This window comes from Pelophylax lessonae, assembly GCF_965119305.1.
Source record: "Pelophylax lessonae genome assembly, chromosome: 1".
Lineage (NCBI taxonomy): Eukaryota > Metazoa > Chordata > Amphibia > Anura > Ranidae > Pelophylax > Pelophylax lessonae.
The window spans coordinates 366,498,686-366,525,888 of NC_138768.1; the positions used below are offsets into that span (position 1 = coordinate 366,498,686).

Below are 27,203 nucleotides of genomic sequence, written 5' to 3' on the forward strand. Positions count from 1 at the left end.
GGGGGTCCACCTTAAATATCACGTCTAAGTCCGGGCTGCTGCCTACCCTAACCCAGATCCCAACTGGGTGGAGAGAATAGCAACACAAAAAAAACAAAAAAAAACGGGTATGATGGCGCTCCCGGACAAAATGACATAAAAAGAAAGAAAGAACTTGGATGCTGCTCGGGATCTGGATGATAAGCTTGTTTATTAAAATCAATAAAATAAGCTCCTGGTCAGGGGAAAACCAATGGTGTGCCAAGGATGTAGTACTAAGCATGTAGACATGGTACCAGAGGAGATAACTCAAAGAGCAAGGAGGACCCAGAGGCAGGAAAACAACGCCTTACCACCTGTAAGGTCTGGACGGTGTGTCACCTGTTGATGGACTGACAGCCTCGATCGAATCGGGAACCCCCATCCGGAGACTCACCCGCAGCGAAGGTTCCCGATTCGATCGAGGCTGTCAGTCCATCAACAGGTGACACACCGTCCAGACCTTACAGGTGGTAAGGCGTTGTTTTCCTGCCTCTGGGTCCTCCTTGCTCTTTGAGTTATCTCCTCTGGTACCATGTCTACATGCTTAGTACTACATCCTTGGCACACCATTGGTTTTCCCCTGACCAGGAGCTTATTTTATTGATTTTAATAAACAAGCTTATCATCCAGATCCCGAGCAGCATCCAAGTTCTTTCTTTCTTTTTATGTCATTTTGTCCGGGAGCGCCATCATACCCGTTTTTTTTTGTGTTGCAAAAAAACCCAGGGCCAGCACGTTCTGGAGCAGCAGCATTACAGCTGTAAAAATGCCTGACGCAGCTAAACCCTGTGTAGCACTACTCCCAAGGGAGCTGCTGGTTACGGGTCCCCCTGGGTTACCATTAGCAACAGTAGAACAATCTGGCATTTCCAAGTGTTTTTACCTCAAGCAAGAATCAGTCCAGTTTGTTTGGTTTTTATGTTTTATTGGGAACTTGGATAGGAGAAGGGATGAGTGGGATACTCCAACTGAACAAAACTATGCACAATAGGCAGGGACAACTTGAGTAAATGCTGGTTAACACTGAAATTGAAACCAGCGGCCTAGCCGTGACTAGCTCAGTCTGTCACTAGCTGTGACGCAGAACTGAAGTAATTCTCTGAAGTAATATGTACTCTGAAGCAACTGAACTGTACTGCTGAACAAATTCAGGGCCCTTCCTGGCACCCACTTTGTTCCCAATCTTCAGGGATCACTACACAGCACTAGAGAGATCTCGCGAACATAAAATTTTATGTTCGCGAACGCGAACTTCCGCAAATGTTCACGAACGGGCGGAACCTCCGTAGACTTCAATAGGCAGGCGAATTTTAAAACCCACAGGGACTCTTTTTGGCCACAATAGTGATGGAAAAGTTGTTTCAAGGGGACTAACACCTGGACTGTGGCATGCCGGAGGGGGGTCCATGGCAAAACTCCCATGGAAAATTACGTAGTTGACGCAGAGTCGGGTTTTAATCCATAAAGGGCATAAATCACCTAACATTCCTAAATGGTTTGGAATAACGTGCTTTAAATCATCCAGTGTGTGAATACGATCAGGTATGATGTTGTATCGATCAGGTAGTGTAAGGGTTATGCCCGCTTCACAGTGACAGAACAAACTCCCCATTTAACGCACCGCAAACAACCGCAAACAGTCCATTTGCAGTGGGCACAGTACAGTCTGTGGGCCTGACACTGGCAGGCAACTGCAATTATATTACAGAGGAAAAATGAAATTACTTTATCTGCAAGGTGCTGTGCCACCCTATATGAGTGGTGGGCAGTGGGCACAGTACGGTCTGTGGACCTGACACTCACTGGCAGGCAACTGCAATTATATTACAGAGGAAAGATTAAATATATAAATATCACTACTTGTACTAAATTAATAGACGATGTTGTAATCCACTGCACTTTAGGAAATACAGGTAACACAAACCTGACAGAATAACACAAATAGCACAAATTGCTGCTACTTAAATGAGTAAATATAATAAAAAATAAAATTCATCCAGAAATAACAGGAACTGGCTTTTTCATTCGAATTTCAGTAGCGCAGGGATGGTGATAACCTCTTACCAAATAAATAGGATGATAACATATACCAAAATATATGAATCAGATGTTTATCAGATATAAATATAAAATCATAAATACATAAAAGCATGAAATCACATCAATAGGAGTCCATAAACTCTATAGGTATAACCTGCATAGAGCAATGAAAGTGCAAACATGAAGGATCACAGGTGCAACTTATGGGGACCACCCTTGCTTGCCGCCACCACCACACAGTGCTGGGAGAAGTATCTGAAATTCGGACTCACCAGACGCCTATGCCTAACCACTCTCATGGACTAGCCAACAACACCATATAGTAAAATCAGATTTCCTCCAGATCTCTGATTTGTGCTGCAAAGACTCCTCTGGAAGATTTCCTGGTAAATTAATAGTGAGTCTGAATTTCAGATACTTCTCCCGGCACCTGGTGGTGGCAAGCAAGGGTGGTCCCCATAAGTCGCACCTGTGATCCTTCACGTTTGCACTTTCATTGCTCTATGCACTTTATACCTATGGACTTTATGGACTCCTATTGATGTGATTTCATGCTTTTATGTATTGGATTGTATGCTTATATTTATCACATCTGATTCATATATTTTGGTATAGGTTGTCATCCTATTTATTTGGTAAGAGGTTATCACCATCCCTGCGCTACTGAAATTAGAATGAAAAAGCCAGTTCCTGTTTTTTCTGGATGAATTTTATTTTTTATTATAGGAAAATTAAATTAATTTTTATCTGCAAGGTGCTGTGCCACCCTATATGAGTGGTGGGCAGTGGGCACAGTACAGTCGGTGGACCTGAAATTCACTGGCAGGCAACCAATTATATTACAGAGAAAAATGAAATGAATTCTTTATCTGCAAGGTGCTGTGCCACCCTATATGAGTGCACAGTTCAGTCAGTGGGCCCGACACACACTGACAGGCAACTACAATTATATTAAAGGGTAAAAATTAAATTACTTTTTTTTATCTGCAAGGTACTGTGCCACCCGATATGAGTGGTTTGCACACAGTACAGTCTATATATATATATATATATATATATATATATATATATATATATACAGTGGGTACGGAAAGTATTCAAGTATTGTGCAAATTTTATTAAAATCTTGAATGTGCAATATAGTGCAGATATAAAATTAAAATTATAAAAACGGTAATTATCGTGTATCAATTGGATTGTACCGTGTATGTATCACTCATCGGATGTAAACAATCATATATAAGTGACCAGTGCAAAAAAGTGCTAGGTGCAATTAAGTGATTTGAACAATAAATACTTTATTGTGGCCTCCTTTGAAAGAGGAAACTGACATCCGTGGTGAATATTACAAAACACTATGCAGTGTAAAGTGAGAGAGTAAAAAACGCCTGTTGCGCGTGTTAAGAGTGAGAAGTGCTAATACCGTGGGTAAAGCACTTACCAAAGTCCTCTCCCTTCTCACTCTAATATACTGTGTCTCCCTTCTCCTGATGCCTGTAAGAGCTGGTTGTTCCGTACATATAGTTGCGCTTGCATCTAGGGAGTCAGTATACAAAAGACCAAGAGAGCTTCCATTGCGTAGTATAGTACAACATTGAGGGAAGAAATTAGCATCGACTCACTGTTAGGAAGTTCACCGTCAGCTTGTTTGGTGTGTCTCCAGTGTTCGGCCGCGCGGTACTTCCGCGTTCCACCGGCCGGAGCCACCTAACCGGAAGTGACGTATGACGCTGTTTTGCCACTCTTGGAGCTCTTGGACACAGTATATTAGAGTGAGAAGGGAGAGGACTTTGGTAAGTGCTTTACCCACGGTATTAGCACTTCTCACTCTTAACACGCGCAACAGGCGTTTTTTACTCTCTCACTTTACACTGCATAGTGTTTTGTAATATTCACCACGGATGTCAGTTTCCTCTTTCAAAGGAGGCCACAATAAAGTATTTATTGTTCAAATCACTTAATTGCACCTAGCACTTTTTTGCACTGGTCACTTATATATGATTGTTTACATCCGATGAGTGATACATACACGGTACAATCCAATTGATACACGATAATTACCGTTTTTATAATTTTAATTTTATATCTGCACTATATTGCACATTCAAGATTTTAATAAAATTTGCACAATACTTGCTCACCAATAAGCACTGTGCACTTTCATCTTTGGATCACATACAATGAAGAAATTCGCTGTGCAAGGTGGTAGCGCCCCATACCAACACCTCCCAAAACCCCCACATTTTTTTACCCTTGTGGTAAGTTGGAGGCAGCATAACCATCTGATCCCCACACTCTGCATTTAAAACTGTTGGTTCAGTATTTGTGTTGCTATCCATAGCGCGGGTGCACCCCAAACCTCTTTTTTACGGAAAGTATTCAGACCCCCTTAAATTGTTCACTCTTTGTTATATTGCAGCCATTTGCTAAAATAATTTAAGTTCATTCTTCTTCCTCATGAATGTACACATAGCACCCCATACTGACAGAAAAACACAGAATGGTTGACATTGTTGCAGATTTATTAAAAAAGAAAAACTGAAATATCACATGGTCCTAAGTATTCAGACCCTTTGCTGTGACACTCATATATTTAACTCAGGTGCTTTCCATTTCTTCTGATCATCCTTGAGATGGTTCTACACCTTCATTTGAGTCCAGCTGTGTTTGATTATACTGATTGGACTTGATTAGGAAAGCCACACAACTGTCTATATAAGACCTTCCAGATCACAATGCATGTCAGAGCAAATGAGAATCATGAGGTCAAAGGAACTGCCTGAAGAGCTCAGAGACAGAATTGTGGCAAGGCACAGATCTGGCCAAGGTTACAAAAAGATTTCTGCTGCACTTAAGGTTCCTAAGAGCAAAGTGGCCTCCATAATCCTCAAATGGAAGACGTTTGGGACGACCAGAACCCTTCCTAGAGCTGGCCGTCCGGCCAAACTGAGCTATCGGGGGAGAAGAGCCTTGGTGAGAGAGGTAAAGAAGAACCCAAAGATCACTGTGGCTGAGCTCCAGAGATGCAGTCAGGAGATGGGAGAAAGTTGTAGAAAGTCAACCATCACTGCGGCCCTCCACCAGTCGGGGCTTTATGGCAGAGTGGCCCGACGGAAGCCTCTCCTCAGTGTAAGACACATGAAAGCCTGCATGGAGTTTGCTAAAAAACACCTGAAGGACTCCAAGATGGTGAGAAATAAGATTCTCTGGTCTGATGAGACCAAAATAGAACTTTTTAGCCTTAATTCTAAGCGGTATGTGTGGAGAAAACCAGGCACTGCTCATCACCTGTCCAATACAGTCCCAACAGTGAAGCATGGTGGTGGCAGCATCATGCTGTGGGGGTGTTTTTCAGCTGCAGGGACAGGACGACTGGTTGCAATCGAGGGAAAGATGAGTGCGGCCAAGTACAGGGATATCCTGGACAAAAACCTTCACCAGAGTGCTCTGGACCTCAGACTGGGCCGAAGGTTTACCTTCCAACAAGACAATGACCCTAAGCACACAGCTAAAATAACGACGGAGTGGCTTCACAACAACTCCGTGACTGTTCTTGAATGGCCCAGCCAGAGCCCTGACTTAAACCCAATTGAGCATCTCTGGAGAGACCTAAAAATGGCTGTCCACCAACGTTTACCATCCAACCTGACAGAACTGGAGAGGATCTGCAAGGAGGAATGGCAGAGGATCCCCAAATCCAGGTGTGAAAGACTTGTTGCATCTTTCCCAAAAAGACTCCTGGCTGTATTAGATCAAAAGGGGGCTTCTACTAAATACTGAGCAAAGGGTCTGAATACTTAGGACCATGTGATATTTCAGTTTTTCTTTTTTAATAAATCTGCAACAATGTCAACAATTCTGTGTTTTTCTGTCAGTATGGGGTGCTATGTGTACATTCATGAGGAAGAAAAATGAACTTAAATGATTTTAGCAAATGGCTGCAATATAACAAATAGTGAAAAATTTAAGGGGGTCTGAATACTTTCCGTACCCACTGTATATATATATAAAAATAAATAAAAGCAGACTGATATACCAGCCCTAAAAAGGGCTTTTTTGTGGTGCTGTCTCAGGATGCTGTCCTTACAGCAGGAGTGGACACAGAACACTGGCCTAGCTAATGATTTCCCTCTTAATTCAGCAGCAGCAGCACTCTCCCTGCTCTAACTCTGCAGCTTCAGAATGAATCTAAGATGGATGCTGTCCTTGCTTTTTTATAGGAGGTGGGAGGGTCTGGGAGGGAGGGTATGTTGATTAGCCGGAATGTGTCTGCTGACTGAGGTACAGGGTCAAAGTTTGCTCAATGATGATGTATAGGGGGCGGACCGAACATCGCATATGTTCGCCCGCCGAGGAGAACGCGAACAAGCGATGTTCGCCGGGAACTGTTCGGGACATCTCTACACAGCACCCCCTTTACTGTAACACTGAGTGAGCTGGCTTCTTGATCCCCCGACTTCTCTGGAGTGGTTCCCTCTTAGGCAGACCCCTTGGTACTCACGATGATACGGTTTTTCAGCAAAGTCATCTGCCCAGCAGCTCCACTGGTCAGCACACTGGATCCTCTGCCTGGACCACCTTCCTCACTCTGCAGGAGGAGAGTCAGCGGTCCACCTCCTCCTGGGACTTTGCTCCCTGTCACATGCTCCCACCCTATTAATGGCCAATCCCAGGATGCATTGCCACATGCACTTCCACTGGGACTGCCATGAAATAGAATATGACAGGCAAAACTAACAGATCAGCTCCCCTGATAAAAGCTTCTATTTTGCTCCTGTTGCTTACCTAGCACCTGTCTAGGAGGGTGCTACAGCGGCATACGGCGTTAAGCCGTGCAAAGTGTTTTCAGTTGTGGTGATTGGATTTGGGAGTGGAAAATAGAGGTAAGAGAAACTGTTAAAACACCAATGCAGCTAAACGCGCATTAACGCAAATGCAAAGATCTCTTTTCCTGGCATCGTTACTGGCTTTGCAGCTCAGTTTTTTTTTTTTTTTAATGCTCTGCGTATGCAAGGCCCAAAAACTTTTTTGTCCATGTCCCATGTGGGAAATTAACCTTTTTACTTATCCTGATAACGAAAGGGGGTGTGGGAGTTGGATAGGTTTGAAGAGGTGCTGGATCGTTTTAAACCCTCATCCCTTTAGCTAGTAAAAAGCATATACATGGACAGAATCCCCCAGATTGGGACTATAACGGGTAACGACACAGGTAAGTGTAGAAAAGGAAATAATTTATTTATTATAAACACAATATACAGTAATTGGCAAAAGGGCCAAAAATGATACACGATTGCACAATTTTGAAAAAACGTTAAAAATTGTAAGTGACTCTTTGAATTGTTAGACCCAATGATCATTTAGACATGGGGGAACCTGCAGTATGGTTCTGAAGACCCTACGCGTTTCAATGTCACTCTTCTTCAGGGGTCTTTTAGACCTTGGTCCCAATTGACTGTTTATAACTATTTTACACTGTTCTATAAAAATAGAGACAAAAATGTTAATTTTATATCATGGGAAAAATTATAATAATATATCATTTGTTTTTCATTATATATTGTTCGGCATATCTCACCATACACATACCATGTCTTTTTTGTCATTCGATCTGAAAAGAGTCGTCTTAATTAAAAACTTGATCGTTTTGGCATTATCCAGGATCACATGCTAGGAGATGTACACGGGGGTTGTACTGGAGATTCAGATCACTCCTACTCAGTCCGGGAGGGAAGAGAGAAATGGGTGAATCAGTGCTGGATTTGGAGCCGAAATAAAGACAGAAACGCAGGACAGAACATCATGTCACTACACGGGGTCCATACCCAAGACACCAGCTCCTCCAATCTGTCACTCTAAAAGGATTAGATTAAAGAGTATATATTATAGTCTTTTTGTTGGTAAAAGATCTTAATCAAAAAAATCGTCCAATCAAGGATGAAAAATATGAAAAATATAGTTTTGACTTGTTATATTTTAAAAGAGGTTTTGAAGCTTTGGGTTTTCATATCCCTGCACACTGGCCAGTCGCCTGAACAGTGTGCCTAGATATGAGTTTTACTAATCCAAGACAGGTTTAATATCACAGGGTTTATACTATTTTATTTACAAGGGGCATGCGTGCATTCCAGTGAATACTCACCTTATAATAATATATTTGCAGAGAGGGAGGTTTTGAAGAGGAGGACAGATTGAGAGGTCACACTTGTAAAATGTTTTCAGTGGACATGGAGTTTCCAAAAAGGAAAAGGAACCATCTATTTGTGATATAAAAGGTATATATATATATATATATATATATATATATATATATATATATATATGTCTGTATGTATTTATTCAGACAAAAAGAAAGCCAGACTGAGAAATACAACTATCTATGATTATTCTCAGTGGTTTGTATATTTCCAATTTACCTTTTTGTAATTGTCAAGCCAGTTGCAGAGTGTGTCCCTCTCCTCCTGTGAGATGAAAACGCCTGAATGTTTGTGGGAGGAATGTCTTTTTATATCTGTGTCTTGACTCATAAGATTAACAAATTTGGAGCAGGTGTGTGTATGTATGGGAGGGCCCCCTGAGCGGGCGGTGCGGAGGGCGGTCCCACGGAGTGCCAACCAATCGGGGCCAGCCGCCACGACATGTCTGCATAAACACCGACTGTCGCCACGGCAACCCCGCTGTCAACAATCCTGGGACCACAATCCGCATCGCTCCCCCACCGACGCATGAAAGAGGGACAGGGCGGTCAGTTTGACCATCCAGACCCGCACAGCCATCCATCTCCAAAGGCATAGAGTTGCCAGAGATTGAATGGCCTACGTGCGCCGGGCAGTGACCATGAGGACCGCCCACTCCAGGACCGTCCCACCTTGGCTCCCTCCAGAGGCGGATATGACGTCACACGTAGTGTGGCTTACCAGATCTCCCCGCATACAAGTCCCTGAATGCCTCTGGGCAGCCTGACGATCTTTATACCAAATGGTAAACTCCGAAAGAAAAAAAGAGAAAAAGAAAATACATAATATCACACATTGAGCATACTAGATTACATAAGCTCGACAGTGTATCCAAATATTAACTTTAGATTCATTGATGTTTCAGTGATTCCATCTCAGGTGAACCAATTAGCTGCTGTGTGCAGATCCAGCTTATGATGGTGCAGAAAAATTGGGCCTTGCTTGTTGATGGTGCCTGAACACCGTAACCCCTCGCATTTACTCTTGGTGGGTGCAGGAACGGGACCTGCTGGCTGAGCCTGTATCAGTGTTCCCATTGGAGGCGCCTGGTTTGGACTATCTAGATACCAGCATTTGGAGTTTTGCTCGCAGCGGAAGTGCTTAGGCGAATTAGGACTCTTTCTGCCTTGCATCATTTTGGAGCTGGTAAGGGCATATGTATGTCAGCCCTCTTCGGTGACACGATTGGGATTTATGTGCTCTATTTATTTTCCTTTTGGTAAGCTGCAGTCCTATTGGGGGAGGTCCTCTTCACTATTTGTTTCTGCAATATTTTTTTATTACTCTGGTAAGGAGTATATTCACAGGATTGGAGGTGTCTATGTTCTTTACTATCACTACTACAGCACCTTTCTGATATTCCCATCACTTGGGGTGTTATATTTATTTGTTTGTGGTTTTACGCTATGGCGTTTTTCATTTCATTTCACATGATCACTCAACACTGAGGAGATCCATTCAACATACGGAGTCCGTCTGAGATCTGGTTCCTGTGGATCACTTGGAATCTTTGGGCCTATTTATCATTAGCCTTTGGTAAGCGGTACCTGTACAGAAAATTTCGTCAGACGTGCTGTTTGCCTTCATATGGACTTTATTTCTGGACTTTTTTACATTATCATATATGTTTTCACTATTTAGCGCAACTTATATTTATATATTGTTTTTGAGGTGATAGTCACACTTGAAGTTGCTGCTTATAATCTCTTTGGTTTAGCGCAGTTGTTTACTTTTTTCCTGTGATATTAAACCTGTCTTGGATTAGTAAAACTCATATCTAGGCACACTGTTCAGGCGACTGGCCAGTGTGCAGGGATATGAAAACCCAAAGCTTCAAAACCTCTTTTAAAATATAACAAGTCAAAACTATATTTTTCATATTTTTCATCCTTGGACGATTTTTTTGATTAAGATCTTTTACCAACAAAAAGACTATAATATATACTCTTTAATCTAATCCTTTTAGAGTGACAGATTGGAGGAGCTGGTGTCTTGGGTATGGACCCCGTGTAGTGACATGATGTTCTGTCCTGCGTTTCTGTCTTTATTTCGGCTCCAAATCCAGCACTGATTCACCCATTTCTCTCTTCCCTCCCGGACTGAGTAGGAGTGATCTGAATCTCCAGTACAACCCCCGTGTACATCTCCTAGCATGTGATCCTGGATAATGCCAAAACGATCAAGTTTTTAATTAAGACGACTCTTTTCAGATCGAATGACAAAAAAGACATGGTATGTGTATGGTGAGATATGCCGAACAATATATAATGAAAAACAAATGATATATTATTATAATTTTTCCCATGATATAAAATTAACATTTTTGTCTCTATTTTTATAGAACAGTGTAAAATAGTTATAAACAGTCAATTGGGACCAAGGTCTAAAAGACCCCTGAAGAAGAGTGACATTGAAACGCGTAGGGTCTTCAGAACCATACTGCAGGTTCCCCCATGTCTAAATGATCATTGGGTCTAACAATTCAAAGAGTCGCTTACAATTTAACGTTTTTTCAAAATTGTGCAATCGTGTATCATTTTTGGCCCTTTTGCCAATTACTGTATATTGTGTTTATAATAAATTATTTCCTTTTCTACACTTACCTGTGTCGTTACCTGTTATAGTCCCAATCTGGGGGATTCTGTCCATGTATATGCTTTTTACTTATCCTAGTTAATCTTGTTATTGGGATAGAAAGTGATGGGGACTCACAAATCTTATAGTTGTAACTACACAGGAGAAAGAGGGATTTTTTTTTTTTAAATAGGGAAGCTTGGTAAGGAACTGAGGGGTTTTACCCATTCCCTATTCTATTCAATGCGAAAACAAAGTTGGCTTATACACTATAAGTTACAGAACCATTCTGAAGTTTTTTTTTTTTTTGTTTAAGTATGGTAATGCAATACAGCATGAAAATTATTGCACAAATCTCTAAATAAAGTATTAATCTTACTCTAATGTTGTTACTTATGCAAAATTTCAGAGAGCCTTTGTTCCTACTGTAGCGCTACCCCCGCAGGGGTTGCTGGTATTAACTAGTTACGCTGTCCACACCCATCCATTCACACAGGCTCTAGTGACACAGTCTAACTAAGGGATGTCTGATGTTGATATTCATTGCTTTAACAATGTTAGGGCATAGGATACTTTTAAATGATTAGCACATAGCAATTAGAAGTCAATCCTCTGCGTAGTTCGTAGTTAGATGTGAATGTTGGACAGTCTAAACCTCCACAGCTGAAGACCATGAGGTAACTTTCTAAAACACACCAAGACCCCACAGCTAAAAACCATGAGGCAAATTTCTTTGGCATCTGGTTACCTTGCTTCTATGCACAACTACTGGTAGCCAACGCAATTTCCAGAACACTGCAACAGTCACATGAATCAATTTAAGGTCTTTACAAGTCTACAGGACAGCTGCCACCTTTCTCTGGACACAGTCCAGTGAGTTAGACAGTCATGTTTCAGACCAGATCCCTTGTAGTGCAACCAGCTTCTCAGGAGATCCATCCAGGCCTCAAGAACAGCTACACAGTTCATAGGCTGCCTGAGAGCAGCAGCCTCTCAGGCTCTGGAACCCAGCTTTCCAATGCCTGAAACTAGATATCACCCTTCCTGCCCTTGTCTGGGCACTTCTCTTTAGGGATTTGCTGGAGCATGATAAACATTCAGGCTGGTTATTTGAATCTCCATCCATAAGCTCTGGATGCTTCTTCCAGAGGCAAGCAATCAAACTCCCAGCCTGTGAAACCCTGAACAGACCAGGACAGACATTCAAGACTTCTTGAGTACAGAAGGAGTCAAAAATTAGAATTTACCCATCATATGCTAGAAGGGTACTTCAGTATACCACGTCTCTTTACCTTGTTAAATCATAGCTTTCCATAAACAAATGGATCTTTACTAGAGGTGTGGAAACCATGATATAGAAAAGGACATTTTTTCCCCCTTTAAACTGTATGTAAAACCAAAATTATTTTTTAGTTTCAGACAGACTTGCGAAGGATTAGAACCGCAGACAACTTTTTATTGCTGCCTGTATCTCCAATGGCTAAGATTAGTGTATTTGTCCAAGTGACCATTGTTATAGGGACAGAAAATGAGCAGAAATCCAAAATTTCCCAGGTGTCACTAGAACAAAAAGCAAGGGTAAAATTTTCAAATGCAGACACCTTTCTAAACTTACCGATGTCAGAAGCTGGCTACACATTATACAATCCTCTTGTACAATCTTCCTTTAGATTTACCAAAACCATATAATATGGGAGGTCAAACCCTGCTAAAAATTCTATGTAGGCCCTTGCACTACATAATTGAAGGTAAATCTAAAAGGAAAATTGAGCAAAAGGAAAATTGAACAAGAACACTTTATAGTGTGTAGTCAGCTTAAAAAGGGAAACTTTTTCAGTTTGTAGATTTCCTCTTCTTGTTGCATTACCTAGACAGAAAATCCCCCCAATGGGACAAAGACCGCAATAGCAGATTGAGACAAAACATAAAAATTTGGCAACCAATGTCCATCAATACCTAAATACATTGCTCCTAGCTGTCAGAGTGAATTATATATATCTATATATCTATATCTATATATAGAAGCTACATTGTTTCCATCTTGCAGCCTTTATATGAGCAGCCTTCTTTACAAGTATAAGAATCCAGCTTCAATTTTTTATTTTAGTGATGCCTTGCTGTGTGCTAACAGCAGAGGCTGCTAGAGTTCCATGTGGAGAGAAGAAAGTATGCTAAGCTACTAGTATATCAATTGTATACTTCAGGTTTCAGTCAACTTCTTTTCTGCTGCCTTTTTTTTTTAAAGTAAGCATTCTATAAAAAAAAAAAAAAAATGCACGTGTAGTTAGCCTGATTAGGCATAGCTAAAGAAACCTCAAAAAAAAAAAAAAAACACAACAGGTTTTGGCTAAACTCTCCTTAAAAGGCAATACTTGACCCCTGGCTGTTAATGTTAACATTCTCAGAATAAGGCCCCATTCACATCTGGTGATTTGGGATTGTTGGTGAAATTTCTGCGATTCTGCCTTCCAAATTGCACTGCAATCGTGGCAAAAAACTGTGATGCATGCCATTCATTTTTAATGGCACCTCAAACCTGGTGCAGTTTAGCTGCGATTGTTGTGATAATCGCACATCGCAGGAAACCGCATTGCACAAAGCTGGTCACCCAAAAGAAGCTCCTGCTCCTTTTTGGTTTACAAGCTTCAGGTAATGTGGTTTGCTGCACGATTCTCACGTGACAATTGTTGCAAAACCGTATTTGAGATGCCACTAAAAATGAATGTACCAAACATGCGTGGTGCATTTTGCCACAGTTACAGTGCGATTTGGAAAAGCAACAAATCTACACATTATCCCAAATTGTCAGATGTGAACAGGGCATAAGCGTGGAGATCAGAACTGTATTCTGACTTACTAGCTGCATGCTTTTTCTGGAACTTAGAAAGTATTGGGGATAAAGGCACACAGATAACTTGCATTTTCAGAAGGTCAGCAGCCTTTGCATTTTTTTGAATATATGTATACTTTAATTTAAAAAGGTATCCACAGACATAAGCCAGTGCATGGAGAATAAAACCATGCGATATACCTTCTATAGAATGATCACATGGGGAGCAAGTCCTGTGCCTTCACCACCAGCCTCATCTCAAAATTAATCAGAGCTCTGAAGAAGGGGGTAAAAACATCACATATATAACCTACATCAAATAAAGCACTGTAGAACAATGTGTGTAAGCAAATTTTATTAAATTGGAATGTCAATTGTCATTAATATATTGAGGGTACACATAATTATGCCGGTGGTCACTACGTTCATCAGCTTTAATAGTTTTACAACTTTTGCTCTGAATTGGTCAAACATTATTTAAGCGCCTCCAACGAGTGCCAACAATATGGTTTGATAATCTCCTTTGACTTCATCCTATTAATAAAAAAATAGAAGTTAATAGCAAATAATGATACAAAACAAGTATTGGTTAGGGCTCATGCATTTGTGTGTGCCACTTTTTTAAAAAAAACATATAGGTTTTTCTGTTAGGGGGTCATTCACACAAGCGGTCAAGGGGGCTGTAAAAGCAGGCAGTTGACCCATGGCATTAATGATTGCCCTCTTAAAGAAGGGCATGCAGCCAGTCAGGGCCATGATGGATTTCTCCCTGGCCACAGCAAATATTAACCCAATATTGCACTTGGTAGGCAGTACTGCCAATGAATGCAGCCTACTTAAATGTATAGGACTGTGCCGTTCATGTTTGTAGCTTGATGGTTCAGCCCTCAGAAAAAGTCATGGTGGATCATTTTTAGAGGTTAGCAAAGACTATTACACAACAGAATGAACCCTAATAATTGTCTCATCGGAATGAACCCCAATAATGGTCTCATCAGAATGAACCCTAATAATGGTCTTTAGATAAGCAAGTGTTGAAAAAAAATACAGTAGACTTAGGGACTTGTGAAAGAAACCTCTGAGAAGTGAGGGACACCCCAGCCAAAGACTCAACAAATTAGTATTTATAAAGAAATGTTTGGGGAGGGGGCAGGAGGAGAGGTAAATATTTCATTGTAAGTTATGAATATTGCAATCTGCTTTAGAGACTTCAGGAATTTCTATAGGAGCCAAGCAACTTAAAATCTGTCTTTGTGGATATTCTATATAATTGATGACAAACCCAAACCATGACATTCCTAAATTGTATGAGCCAATTAAGCAATATATTTCAATCTCTAAGCTGTGAGTTAATGCCACCAAGTGTGAGGTTTTACCTGGGATGGGACAAACGTGGCATCAGGTTATTTTTCCAGTGGTAAGTACAATTAGATATTTGGGAATTAAAATAGGGAAAACTCCAGCATCTGTATAATTATTACATTTTCCAGTAATTACTTTAAATGTTTGCAGAGAACTGATAGTATGGGCACCACTACCTGCAAGTCTATTTGGCCACATAAATCTAATAAAAATGTCAAGTTTTGCTAATCAAATTTATCCAATGCAGACGCTTCCCTTTCTTTAAAGTGGTTGTAAAGGCACAGGGTTTTTTAAGCATACTTACCTGAGCTCCCTCTCGATCCAGTGAGAGCCTTGCCTGTCCAGGGACTCAAACCTGATCGGCTTTTGGCAGCAGCCGGAGCCATTGGCTCCCACTGCTGTCAATCGCAGCCAGTGAGCCAATCAGGAGACAGAAGGGGCGGGGAAGGGCTGAGCCATAGTGGTGTGTGAATGGACACACTGAGCAGTACCTCGGGAGCATGCCAGCTGACCGTATGGGGTTTTTTTTTCTCCTCCCCCCACCCCTTCTTTTTTTCCCTTTCAGACTTTCTAGATTCTGGATTTCTACCTGTTAAAAATGTTTATATGATGATATGTGATATGTAATAGAAGAGTTGTTACAATGAGTAGATAATGGTAAAGGAAATATACAGGGATTATGTGTATAGAATTTGTTTGGCGATAGAGAGATGGACCAGTAAAATATTGGGATAATTATTAATGTATGGTGGCGGGATTCTTGGGGGCACTCTCTGCATAAGGAGGCATGATCTAAGCCTTACACCTCGGCTTGAAGGGAGCAAATCTACCGATCTCCCACACACACACCTGCTAGACCAGCTATATCTTATTATCTTACAGGTTAAAGTCCTACCGGACTAAACCATAAGGAAGAATCCTTGTTGTCTTTAATACAAGATTGAGTTACTGGCTACAAAACTCGCCCTATTCCCCTAGACTCTGTTTTATGGGAGTCAAACCTCAAGATTTGCAAACGATCCTGTTTCCTGGCACGCTTTCAATCTACCAATCTCCTTTCCTGTCATATAAAGATATGAAACATACCATCTAATACAGCCAGGAACTTTTCCAGCATGGGAGTTACCAATTTCCTGTGCAATTATTGATCCAACAATACAAACAAAATAAGTTTTGCTGAATGCTACTTTTTTGAAGATATTTCAGGATCAGCTTGCCGAGTGATCCATCTACTCTTTCCCCCCAATACATCTCCCTTATCTCCGCGCCCTCTATGTCCGCCCGGGAGGCATCGGCTACACCCATAGGCAGAAATCTCTGATACAAATTTGGTCCTGAGGAAGCACGTTGCGAAACGCATAGACCTACAGATCAGATAGGATTCTGCAACATATTATCTACTACGATGTTGTGACTTTGTTAGTAATTACCTACACATTTCTCCCATCGATCCTCCTTGATCATTTGGGCTAGAAATAGTCTTAGTCCTCAGAGCGGCCGCCACGGACTTCATAACATTGAAGTCTATGGCGGTCGCCTCCTGGTCGCCCCAAAGAAGCTCCGGACCCTTTTTCTAAGTCGGAGCAACTTGTGTCGCTCCTATTAGAACGGGTCCGCAGCTTCCCTATGGGAGGCGACCTACGGCGACCAGGTCGCCCTAGTGTGAACGGGGACTTAGAAAGTCCAGTCTTTGTTTCTTGTGCGGAGCAAGCTGGTAGATATTTTCCCAGCTGTTAGCTCCTCACAACCCTTTTTCTTTTTATTAATGGACACTAATAAAACCCCTTTCATACACACACACACACACACACACACACACATATATACATATACATACACACACTTTTTTTTTTTTATAAAATGTTATTGATTATCCATTGTTTGACATTAAAACTGGAGGTATAATTGTAGTATACTGTAGATATTGGCTTCTGTCTTTCATTCGTAATATATTTGTAAAAGGAAAGTTTTGTTTTTTTGTTTTTTTTTAAGAAAGTTTAACTAACATGGCAACATTGCTTTATGCCAGTGATGTCTTTTTGTAGCCATACAAAAAGTAATGTCAGGGGTGCATCACACAACAGCAAATAAGCGTCCTCAGGAGACAAAGTGATCAGAGAGGCTGCATATGGGCCCCACTCCCTCTTCTAGGTTTCTAAACACTTGTTGGGCTACAACATTCCTGCTAAGGGCAGGCAATTAGTGAACAGCCAGAGAGAAATGCAAGGTTGTACAGTACTGTTCATTTAAGGTCAACCCAACATGTGATATTTTATTGACACCCTTGTTAGGTCACCAAGATTTGTCAAAACATCTTCATAAATGTGAAGTTAAAATTGTCAATTCTTATTATATGTGCTTGATTATCATCAGCCTTCCTAACCACTGATCATATGCATACCCGTTTTTTTTTTTTTTTTTTTTCAGTCACCCTACCACCATTCTTGTAGAAATAAATATGTGAAAACTGGAGTTCCCACTTCCTGTTAGCAACACCAGTTTATACCTCACAAATATAAACAGAGGTGAAATATAATTTTTTTGTGTTAGACTTCTTCTTGCACCTGTCATTAGGCAAACGCATGCTTTGCACTGCATTAGCAACACCGCTCAGAGGAAACATGCAGCTGGCAATAAAGAAGGCACATGTATGTCAGAGCTTGAGGATGGAGTGTAGGCTGAGTTTTTTTCAATTACATGCCAGGAACTTTGCTGTTCATTTCGGTTGTTGGGGTCACTGAGCTGCGTGGAGATCAGAGGGTGAGCGCCATACAGAATAAGTGCTATGGAGCTCTATAATCCGAGATCATTGGGTAAGAGGCCCCATTGTCTTATAAGCACCTTGAGCACAGAGCACCTTGTTTCGCACATGGATGGACTCCAAGATTGACTTTTGATTAGGAGTGATTCATGGGATTGGTTTTTCAGTTATTCATTGATTTAGGTGTTTAGTTTCACCTTTTGGATATGCCAATATTGTATTTTTTTTTTTTTTTTTTTTTCACAGCCTTGATTAGCTTTTAATTAATCTTTTGTTCTCACATGTACTGGAGTTCATCATGTGAATTTATTGTTATTCAAGGCTAGGGATGGGCCAACGGTTCAGGCGGAGCATACGTTCACTGAACACTTAATTTTCTGTGCACTCAGCGGGATGTTTGCCCACCGAGCGCACCGTCAATAGGTTTTTAAGGAGAGACCCCTGCCCCAAAGCGTCCCCCCCCCCCCATTGCCATGTTGAGGGCATGTGGCCTGGCATGGTTCAGGAGGCGCCCCTTTCCTGGCCCGCCAGGCTGCATGGTCTGATATGGATTTTTGGGGGACCCCATTTTTTTTAAATTTGTGTGGGGTTGGTGTGGGGTTCCCCTTAAAAATCAATACCAGACTCAAAGGGCCTATTAGGGTGGAGGGGGGGGGGACCCACACCATTTTTTCTTCATATTGCCGGTAATGGCAGCCACGAAAATCAGTCAATTTAAATGTAATTTTTGCTGCAGCAGGTTCTATACACGGTACAAATGTGTCACTTTACAGGCAGACTGAAGGGACCCCCAGACCCTATATTTCACACTGGGTTCACACTATTGCGAATTAGATGTGGGTTTCCCCACATCCAATTCGCATGTCAGGAGATTGTGACCGGCTCTCTATGGAGCCGGTTCACATATCTCCGGAGCAGATCCAGTGCGAACTGCACAGGAGTCCTCTGCATCTTCTGGTCTGTTTTAGGCTTGAATTCAGCCAAAAATTTGGACCTGAAACGGTGAACAGTGACACACCGGACCCCTGCTGTGAGGAGCCACTCCGTGCGGCAGTGTGAACTTTCTCTGTTTGGGAGTTCTGGAGGAAAACCGTACCAGGGAGGCAGCACACTTATTCATTAGTTAGTTGCTATATATGGCTAGGTATGTTCTTTTTCAAACCTGGTTTACAGTAGTTTATTGTATTAAGTCAGAATGTGGACATAAAATAACAGTTCAATTCACTAAAATATAACCAGGTTTTACTATTACTTGTAGCCATTTCAATGTTTTCAGATCTTATTAGCTATCGTTGTTACAAACAACAGTTCTTATAGCAAACCGTTATAGATTAGCAAATTTAACCTAAAGCCCTACAGGTGAAATGTGTGGTTCAAGCATCTTTCACACAGCAGTGCATTTTGAGGCTACACTTTGTTCCCTCTGATTTTTTTTTCCCTGTTGAAATTTGAAATATATTTTCTCCTCCAATTAGTCTTGACACTTTACTTATTATAGTAGACTAATAAATTACATTATAAATGCACAGAAATGTTGCATTCCTTTGGAAAATTAGGATCTTTTAATTACCAAAACGGCCTGGCGCAGGGCTACATTAAACATCCTCTTGTATTGGGTCCTAATGTCATTCATTTCATATTCTGAACGGGTCACGATATTTCGAATCAAAACTCTATCTTTGGTTCCAGAACCCTGTGTACAAGAAGAAAAAATAAATAAAAAAAAATTAATCATAGAAAGGCAACATTGCTTCATTAGCAGCACAGTGGCTGACAATTCTCGAGCCATGGGTGGCCTCGTTAGCACCCTACTGCCCAGGATCCTTAGATCTGCAATTGAAAGAGGTTGGGCTGTCAGCTGAACAGTGGCTGCGTTTTACTTAGATGCAGCTACTGTTTGCTATTCTGACACCTGTGGGTGGCAGCTGTCAGAATATAAATAGCTGACTGGTGAGGTTCCTCTAGCCATGCTATTTAGCATAGATGGTGTAAGCAATACATTTTTATTGTTCAAACTTTAAGCTGGCCATACACTGCATGGGCTGAAGTTTTAAATTATGTCCGACACTACTGCCAGTGCTTTATCACCGACAGCACCTTTTCAAGCCAAGTAAAGCTAACTATACACTATCCAATGTACCTGTACAATCTATTTTAGATTTACTAACAACTATATAATATAAAGGGCCTATGTGATTAGATAGAAATTGATTGGATTGTATGAGTTTGTTCTCATATTGCACAATTTTTGGTAAATTTAATTGAGCTACAGTGATTGTACAATAGGATTGTAGGGTGTATGGCCACCCTAAGATTTCCTTAAAATAAAAAGTCACAAAATACAGACCACATCCCACAGGTAATATAGAATGTATCATCCTCCACTGAGGGGGCATGGCCTAGCATAAGGGAGGAAGTCTAAGAACTCAAGGTACCATGCCAAGGTGGCACCATAGGGATTAATTTAAAGACTATTATGTACTTGCAAACACCACAAAATGGCACATTCGTGCCAACATAGTTGTTACCTTAGAAACATTTTATGTTAAATCAGATTAATCCATTTATGGTTTTATGTACAATTAGAGCAGAGAGTTAACATACCTTGTGTAAATTGCAATGTAATATAAACAGGACTTTTAAATATAGGTTTAATTTGAGCTATTGTGAAAAGGGACTCTTACCTTATTGTGGAAGCTACAACTACATTTAAACTTAAATTTTTGTTGGCATTCTTTGCATGCACTTCGGTTTAGAAGGTGTGGTTAACTTTATGTAAAGGAATGGCTTACAGCCAGGATTTATGGGTAGGACACACAAGTTTTGGCCTAGGGCTACAAAGCAATCAGATATGTATTCAGCAGATTGACATTGTCTGATCTTTTTCTTGCCTAAACTGTACAGGAATATTTTTACTATAGCAATTATTTTATAAATGCATGAGTCAACAAAGGCAGATATACATGTCCAGGAAGCAGAATGTTGCAGTAGAGCGGTTGCATCAGTTCTTGTATGCGTTCCCAGATAATCACATTTATTGTCCTTGGTATGATCAGGACATTCTAAAAAGACGAGATCCATCAGATTTGGTCATGACCAGGTGTGTTCTAGATTGTGCCACCCATGCCAGAAGACAAGTGTTGTCACACAGCCCAATCTGCCAGTGTAGGAGTAACAATGGCTATCTTCTGACTTAATCAGCTATACAATTGAAAACATGACCATAAAAAGGCAAACTATTGTTTCATAGATTATTTTTCGTTCCACTCCATTTAAATGGATTTTTCTTCCAAAACACTATACCTTCATTGCCAAATGAAGCCTTTCTGCGAAGAAAGCAGCTCTGCATGAAGCAACTTTCACTGTTCAAAGAGAGAGAACACAAATTAGGGATGCAACATTTCAACATTTGATCTTTTTTCTCAACTTATGAGCCAAGTGGCTTAGCAGGCATCAATTTGGACTTGCAGCACTGGGATCCTTGGTTCAAAACCCTGGCAAGGACACTGTCTTCATACAGCTTACATGTGACTTGTATGGGTTCTCTCATTACTCCAGTTTCCTTCCCCACTCCAAATTCTTTTGATATTTGCTCAATAGCGGACTTCTCGTTTAATTTATAAAGAAGTCCATAAATAAGTGCTAAATAGTCTGGAGCTCCGATCACAAAGTTTTTCTAAAACAAAGTATTAAAAACGACCATCTACCCAAGTTTGTATGTCTGGCAGTAGAAATATAATTTTTCAAACCAAACCATGCAAAAGGTTTTAAAAAAAAAAAAAAAAAAGGTAGTCATTGTTCCAATGCTACTTTACAAGCTAACTCCATTTAAAATGCATTTTGTTTTTGATATAACAAAAAAAAGCCCTTGTCAGAATTCACTTCTGGGTTCCGGCTATAAAACGGAAAATTCCTATCATACTTACCGTAATTTTCCTTTCCTGATAGTCTCCATGGCAGCCTACGTGTGGGTTAACCCCGCCTCCACTCCAAGGGTATAGGACCCCCCTCCCATAAATTTCAGCTCTCAGGTACAGCAGGTGTTCCATATCTTAGCCGAATCCAAGACGAGAGGGTGGGTACTCCGGCTGCCATGGAGACTATCAGGAAAGGAAAATTACGGTAAGTATGATAGGAATTTTCCGTTTTCCTGTCTGTCTCCATGGCAGCCTACGTGTGGGAAATAACTAGCTCACTCCACACGGGTGGGAATGCTTTAGCAAAGAAAATTTTAATTCATGCTATTTGCAGACAAAACAGTCAAACCAAAATTAACTGAGGACAGAGAAGCAGGCTCTACACAATAGTGGGTCATAAAAGTATTGACTGATGACCACGAAGCCGCTCTGCAAATCACATCTGGAGCCACGTGCCGCGAAGCCGCCCAGGAAGTAGAGATACTCCTTGTAGAGTGCGCCGTCACCGCCTCCGGAGGAGCCAGCCCCTCAGCTCTATAGGCCTGTTGGATAGCTGCCACTATCCATGAAGCGATAGTCCTAGATGAAGCAGGTTTACCTCTGTTCTTTCCCCAGAACAGGACAAAGAGGTTGTCAGACTGCCTGAATGGTGCAGTTGCTTGAAGATAGGCTTTTAAGGATTCTCCTACATCCAATGGATGAGGATTGGACTCATTAGATGAACGGAAAGTAGGCAGGACAATCTCCTGATTCTGGTGAAACACTGAGGTGACTTTCGGATTTGAATTCAGCCTGGGTATCAGTACTACCCGATCCGGAAAAAAAGTCAAGAATGGTTCTTTACATCCGAGAGAACTTAATTCAGAGACCCTTTTAGCCGAAGTAATGGCTACCAGGAAGACAGTTCGGATGGTCAGGTCCTTGATAGAAGAAGAGGAATCTATGCCCGATTTGGAGAGGGCATTTAGGACAAGAGGTAGATCCCATTTCGGGAACCTAGGTCTTCTCTGAGGATTGAGCCTGATTGCTCCTTTGAAAAATTGTTGGATTAGTGGGTGTTGGGCCCACATGACCCCGGAGAAGGCCGATAAGGCCGAAACTTGAACTCTAAGAGTTGCCACTGAAAGGGGCATATCCAGACCAGCCTGAAGAAAACTTAGTATTTCTTGAATCCCAGGGACTGAGGAAGACATACCTTCAGGATATGCAGACTCCATGAATCTTGCCCAGATTCTACAGTATACTTTATTAGTACTTGGTCGTCTAGCATTCATCAAGGTGGAAATGGCTGTAGATGGGCAGCCGAGCGATTCCAACCTTTCCCTCTCAAGAACCAGACCGTCAACCGGAGAATTGCAGGACAGGGGTGCACTGATGTTCCCTGAAGAAGCAAGTCTGGTCTGAGGGGAAGAGGGACCGGGTCCCGGTAACTCAGTTGTAGGAGTAGCGGAAACCATGGCCTGTTCGGCCAGAAAGGCGCCACCATCACTATCTCCACATCTTCCGCTTGAAGTCTTTGCAGGAATTTGAGAATGATGGGTACTGGAGGAAAGGCATAAGCCCTGCTGAACTCCCACCTGTCGGTTAGTGCATCTGTCCCGTAAGCTTGAGGACACTTGCCCCTCGTGACATACTTCTCCAACTTGTGGTTGCAAGGGGAGGCGAACAGATCGACTTCGGGAGATACTCCCAACGACAGAATCCATTTGAACGACTCCACATGGAGCGACCATTCGTTGTGGTTCAACTGGACCCTGGACAGAAAATCCGCTTGAACATTCTGTGAACCTGGGATGTAAACTGCCGAGATGTTTACTAGGTGAGTCTGGGCCCAGGACATGATCGGGTCTAATTCTCGTAGCAGAGAGAGACTCCGTGTCCCACCTTGTCTCTTCACATAAGACACTGCCGTGGTGTTGTCCATCCGAATCATTACAGATTTCCCCTCTAGCAGGTGTTGGAAAGATCGAAGACCCTGGTAGGCTGCTCGGAGTTCCAGTATATTGGAGACTGGAGTGTGTCTCTGAAAAGACCATCTCCCCTGTGTCATCTCTGTCAGACAATGAGCCCCCCAACCTGAGTTGCTGGCGTCTGTTGTGATTATAGTCCATGAGACTGGAACCAGAGAATGACAGTTGAGCAGATTCCTGCGTTGCAGCCACCAAAGAAGACTGTATCTCATGCTGGAGGAGATATGAATGTACTGATCTTTCTCTTCTGTGTTCCATTGTTGTAGGAACCCTTTTTGGAAGGGCCTCATATGCCAGAGAGCCCATTTGACCATTGGAGCCGTGGACACCATGGTGCCAATGATTTTGAGGCACTGAGAGGCCTTCAGCCGAGGAGAGGAAAGAGCCGGAAGGATTCTCTCCCTCACTACCGGTATCTTCTCTAATGGGAGAGAGATTGAATTCTCGACGGTGTCGAATTGCGCCCCAAGATAGACTAGGCGCTGAGTAGGCTCCAGCTGACTCTTTTGTAGGTTTAGCAGCCAGCCAAACTCTTTGAGGGTCGATATGACCTGATCTCTGTGTGCCAATAACTGATCCTTTTCTTGAGACAGAAGCAGAAGATCGTCTAAGTAATGATGTAGACGTATACCTTTCAATCTTATGAAGGCTACCACTGCTAGAAGAACTTTGGTGAATACTCTGGGTGAGGTAGACAGGCCGAAGGGTAGGCAAATGAATTGCAGATGCTGATTCCGAACACAGAAGCGAAGATATTTGTGGAAGTCGGTTGCCACAGGTACATGAAAATACGCATCCTTTAAATCTATTGAGGCGAGCCAATCTCCCGGCAGTACTGCCCTTTGAATAGTTGAGAGTGTTTCCATCTTGAATTTTTCGTTCTTTATGAACTTGTTCAGGTATGTGAGATCTATAACAGGTCTCCAGGCCCCGTTCTTCTTCTGGACTAAGAAGAGGGGTGAGTAAACCCCTTGAAATTTTTCTTGTTCCGGAACCGGAGCTACCGCTCCTTGAGCCACCAAAGCGTCTACATAGGCGAGCAAGACTTCTCTTCTCTCTTCTAGACAGGGTAAATGAGTTGAGATGAATCTTGGAACTGGATCTGCCAGAAATGACCATCTGTGGCCTGTAGAGACCGTCCTGACGGTCCAAAAGTCCGTGATTGAGGCCGCCCAGACATGCTGAAAATGGAGAAGACGTGCCCCCACCTGACATGCCTGGACGGGCCCAATCTCAAAAAGATTTAGTGGAATCTTGTCCAGCAGGCGCTGGATTTTTTGATGACCTCCGAGTAGAGGATTGACCACCTCTCCAGTTTCTTCGGAAATCTCTATTAGGCTTGTAAGAGCGTGCATCTCTTGATCTCTCCGTGTATTGCCTCCTAGGTTGAGGCTTCTTCTGACCAAATAGTCGTCTGTCTTGCGGGAGGAAACCTGACTTTCCGCCAGTAGCCTTGGCAATGGCGCTGTCTAGTTTGTTTCCAAAAAGGGAAGTACCCTCAAAAGGGATCTTACACCATGCCTGTTTAGAAGCTGGATCTGCAATCCACGGGCGAAGCCACAAGGCCCTCTTTGCTGTTACTGAGGATAGCATCGATCTGGACAGAAGACGCAGAACATCAATAGATGCTTCTCCTAAAAACACTGAAGCCAGCTTGAGTTCGTGAATAGGGGAACTTTCTACGGCTTCTTCCGAGAGACTTCCAAGTTTGGATTCTATATCGGAAACCCAGACTTCCATGGCTTTAGACATTGTTGCTAATGCCATCACAGGTTTGCAGGCCGCGCCGGCCGTCACAAAGATCCTCTTTAGGTCCAGATCTATCTTCCTATCCAAAGGGTCTTTGAAAGAGACCGCGTCATCTAGTGGCAAAGTGACATGCTTTGCTAATCTTGTAACTGCCGCATCCACAAGAGGAGCAGATTCCAGACGGGCGACATCTTCAGGTTTAAAGGGATATAATTTCCCAAGTTTGGAGGATAAGGAAGACTTACTATCCCCTTTACTCCATTCTTCAGTAATCACCTCTTGTAATTCAGAGAGGGAAGGGAAGTTGATACGCTCCTTACCAAGGTGCTTGAAGAACTTCCGCTGCTTTTTCTGAGGAGACACAGGATCCTCCCATCTGAGAGCTTCTTTAATGGCTCTGATCAGGGGTGAAACTAGGGCGAACTCAAAGCCGCCTACAGCCCCTTCTTCTTCCGAATCACTGTCAGATGACTTTGCAGAAGTAATACTCGGTTGAGAGGGGCCTTGATCTTCCTGCACTTCCCCTGGAGAACTGGATGTGGTGGGACCAAGTGGTGGGACTGTACCCCATTCTTTCAGGGACTGTTGTACTATTCTCTTCACTAGAGATTCCAATCTTTGATCCTTTTGCCCCCTCTCACCGGCTGCATGAGCAAAACATGGCTCACATAGGGACTTGTCCTCCGGGACATGCGCCCCACAACCCCAACAGGCTCTCTGGTGTGTGCGGTGACTCTGGTATCGTGTATGGTGTCTGGGGGAGGAATTGGAGCGTCTCCCTTGTTGCCTACTCCCTGATGGAGATTCACGGCGTTTAGATCTGGAGGATGAACTCCCACGAGGTCTGACAGGGTCTCTTTCTTGTGGTAAATCAGGCCTGGGAGAGCTGATGGAAAAAAGAGAAAATCGGAGAGACACTGGATTTAGCCATGACCTAGGGACCAGCAAGCCCTCCCCGCCCCCCCCTCTGAAAAATGCCAGCACCCACCTGTTGTGAGAGGGCTGGCCACAGGAGGGCGGTGACGCAGGATCCATACTTCAGGCCAAACAACCAGACTGATAAAGAAAGGTAATACATATCAGACACCATGTCAGTGATACATTGTGAGGTGACAACCCTCCGCCCCCCCCCCCCCCCTCTGCAGTCAAGTCTCCATTGCACATACCTGTAGCAAGGAATCCAGAGACACTGGGAAGCTGCCGCAACGCCCACAGTACATTCCCAAAGTACAGGGGAATCGTCAGCTGTTTAAATCTCCCGCCGGAATGACGTCAGCGGTGATGCGGCCGCGATCGCTAATGCGCATGTGCGAACCAAGCCTCGACTTCGCTCGCGGCGCACTGCGCATGCGCGGGACCACGAAGCGTCTACCGATTGGACGCTAGAAGCAGAGGAGGAAGAGGAAGGGTTTGTTGGAACGCAGGAAGGGTTTGCTGGAACGCAGGAAGCGTTCCAGCGCCATTGGGCCAAACAAACAAATTGTACAGAGATAGAAAAAGAGACAAACAAAGTGTACATAAATAACAAATACCGCTGCCATGAAGGGAAGCAATGCGAATCTTCAGACCCATGTCAGAGAATGCCAATCAAGCTTCAGTCAACCGCAGAGAGCAGGGGATTTTAAATGTCACTCACCCGCCCGTGGCTGGGCTCTGGACATGCAGACACCATCCAAAGTATCCTAAGGTAAGCTGGACGTAGTAAGACATCAGAAGTGTAGGTCCTTGGAGGAGGACAAAAAATGA

General features: G+C 42.6%; 1 protein-coding gene across 1 annotated transcript in view; it reads right to left on the reverse strand.

The window, feature by feature from the left end:
* Nucleotides 1-14,054: 14,054 nt before the first annotated feature.
* Nucleotides 14,055-27,203, reverse strand: part of LOC309564272 (annexin A1-like) — a 70,960-nt gene continuing 57,811 nt past the window's right edge. The window contains exons 11-13 of the mRNA XM_082268895.1: nucleotides 21,125-21,183; nucleotides 19,392-19,514; nucleotides 14,055-14,232 (exon numbers count right to left, since the gene is read on the reverse strand). Of these exons, the coding sequence (XP_082125021.1) occupies nucleotides 14,176-14,232; nucleotides 19,392-19,514; nucleotides 21,125-21,183 (239 nt within the window). The 3' untranslated portion in view covers nucleotides 14,055-14,175. The remainder of the gene's footprint in view (nucleotides 14,233-19,391; nucleotides 19,515-21,124; nucleotides 21,184-27,203) is intronic.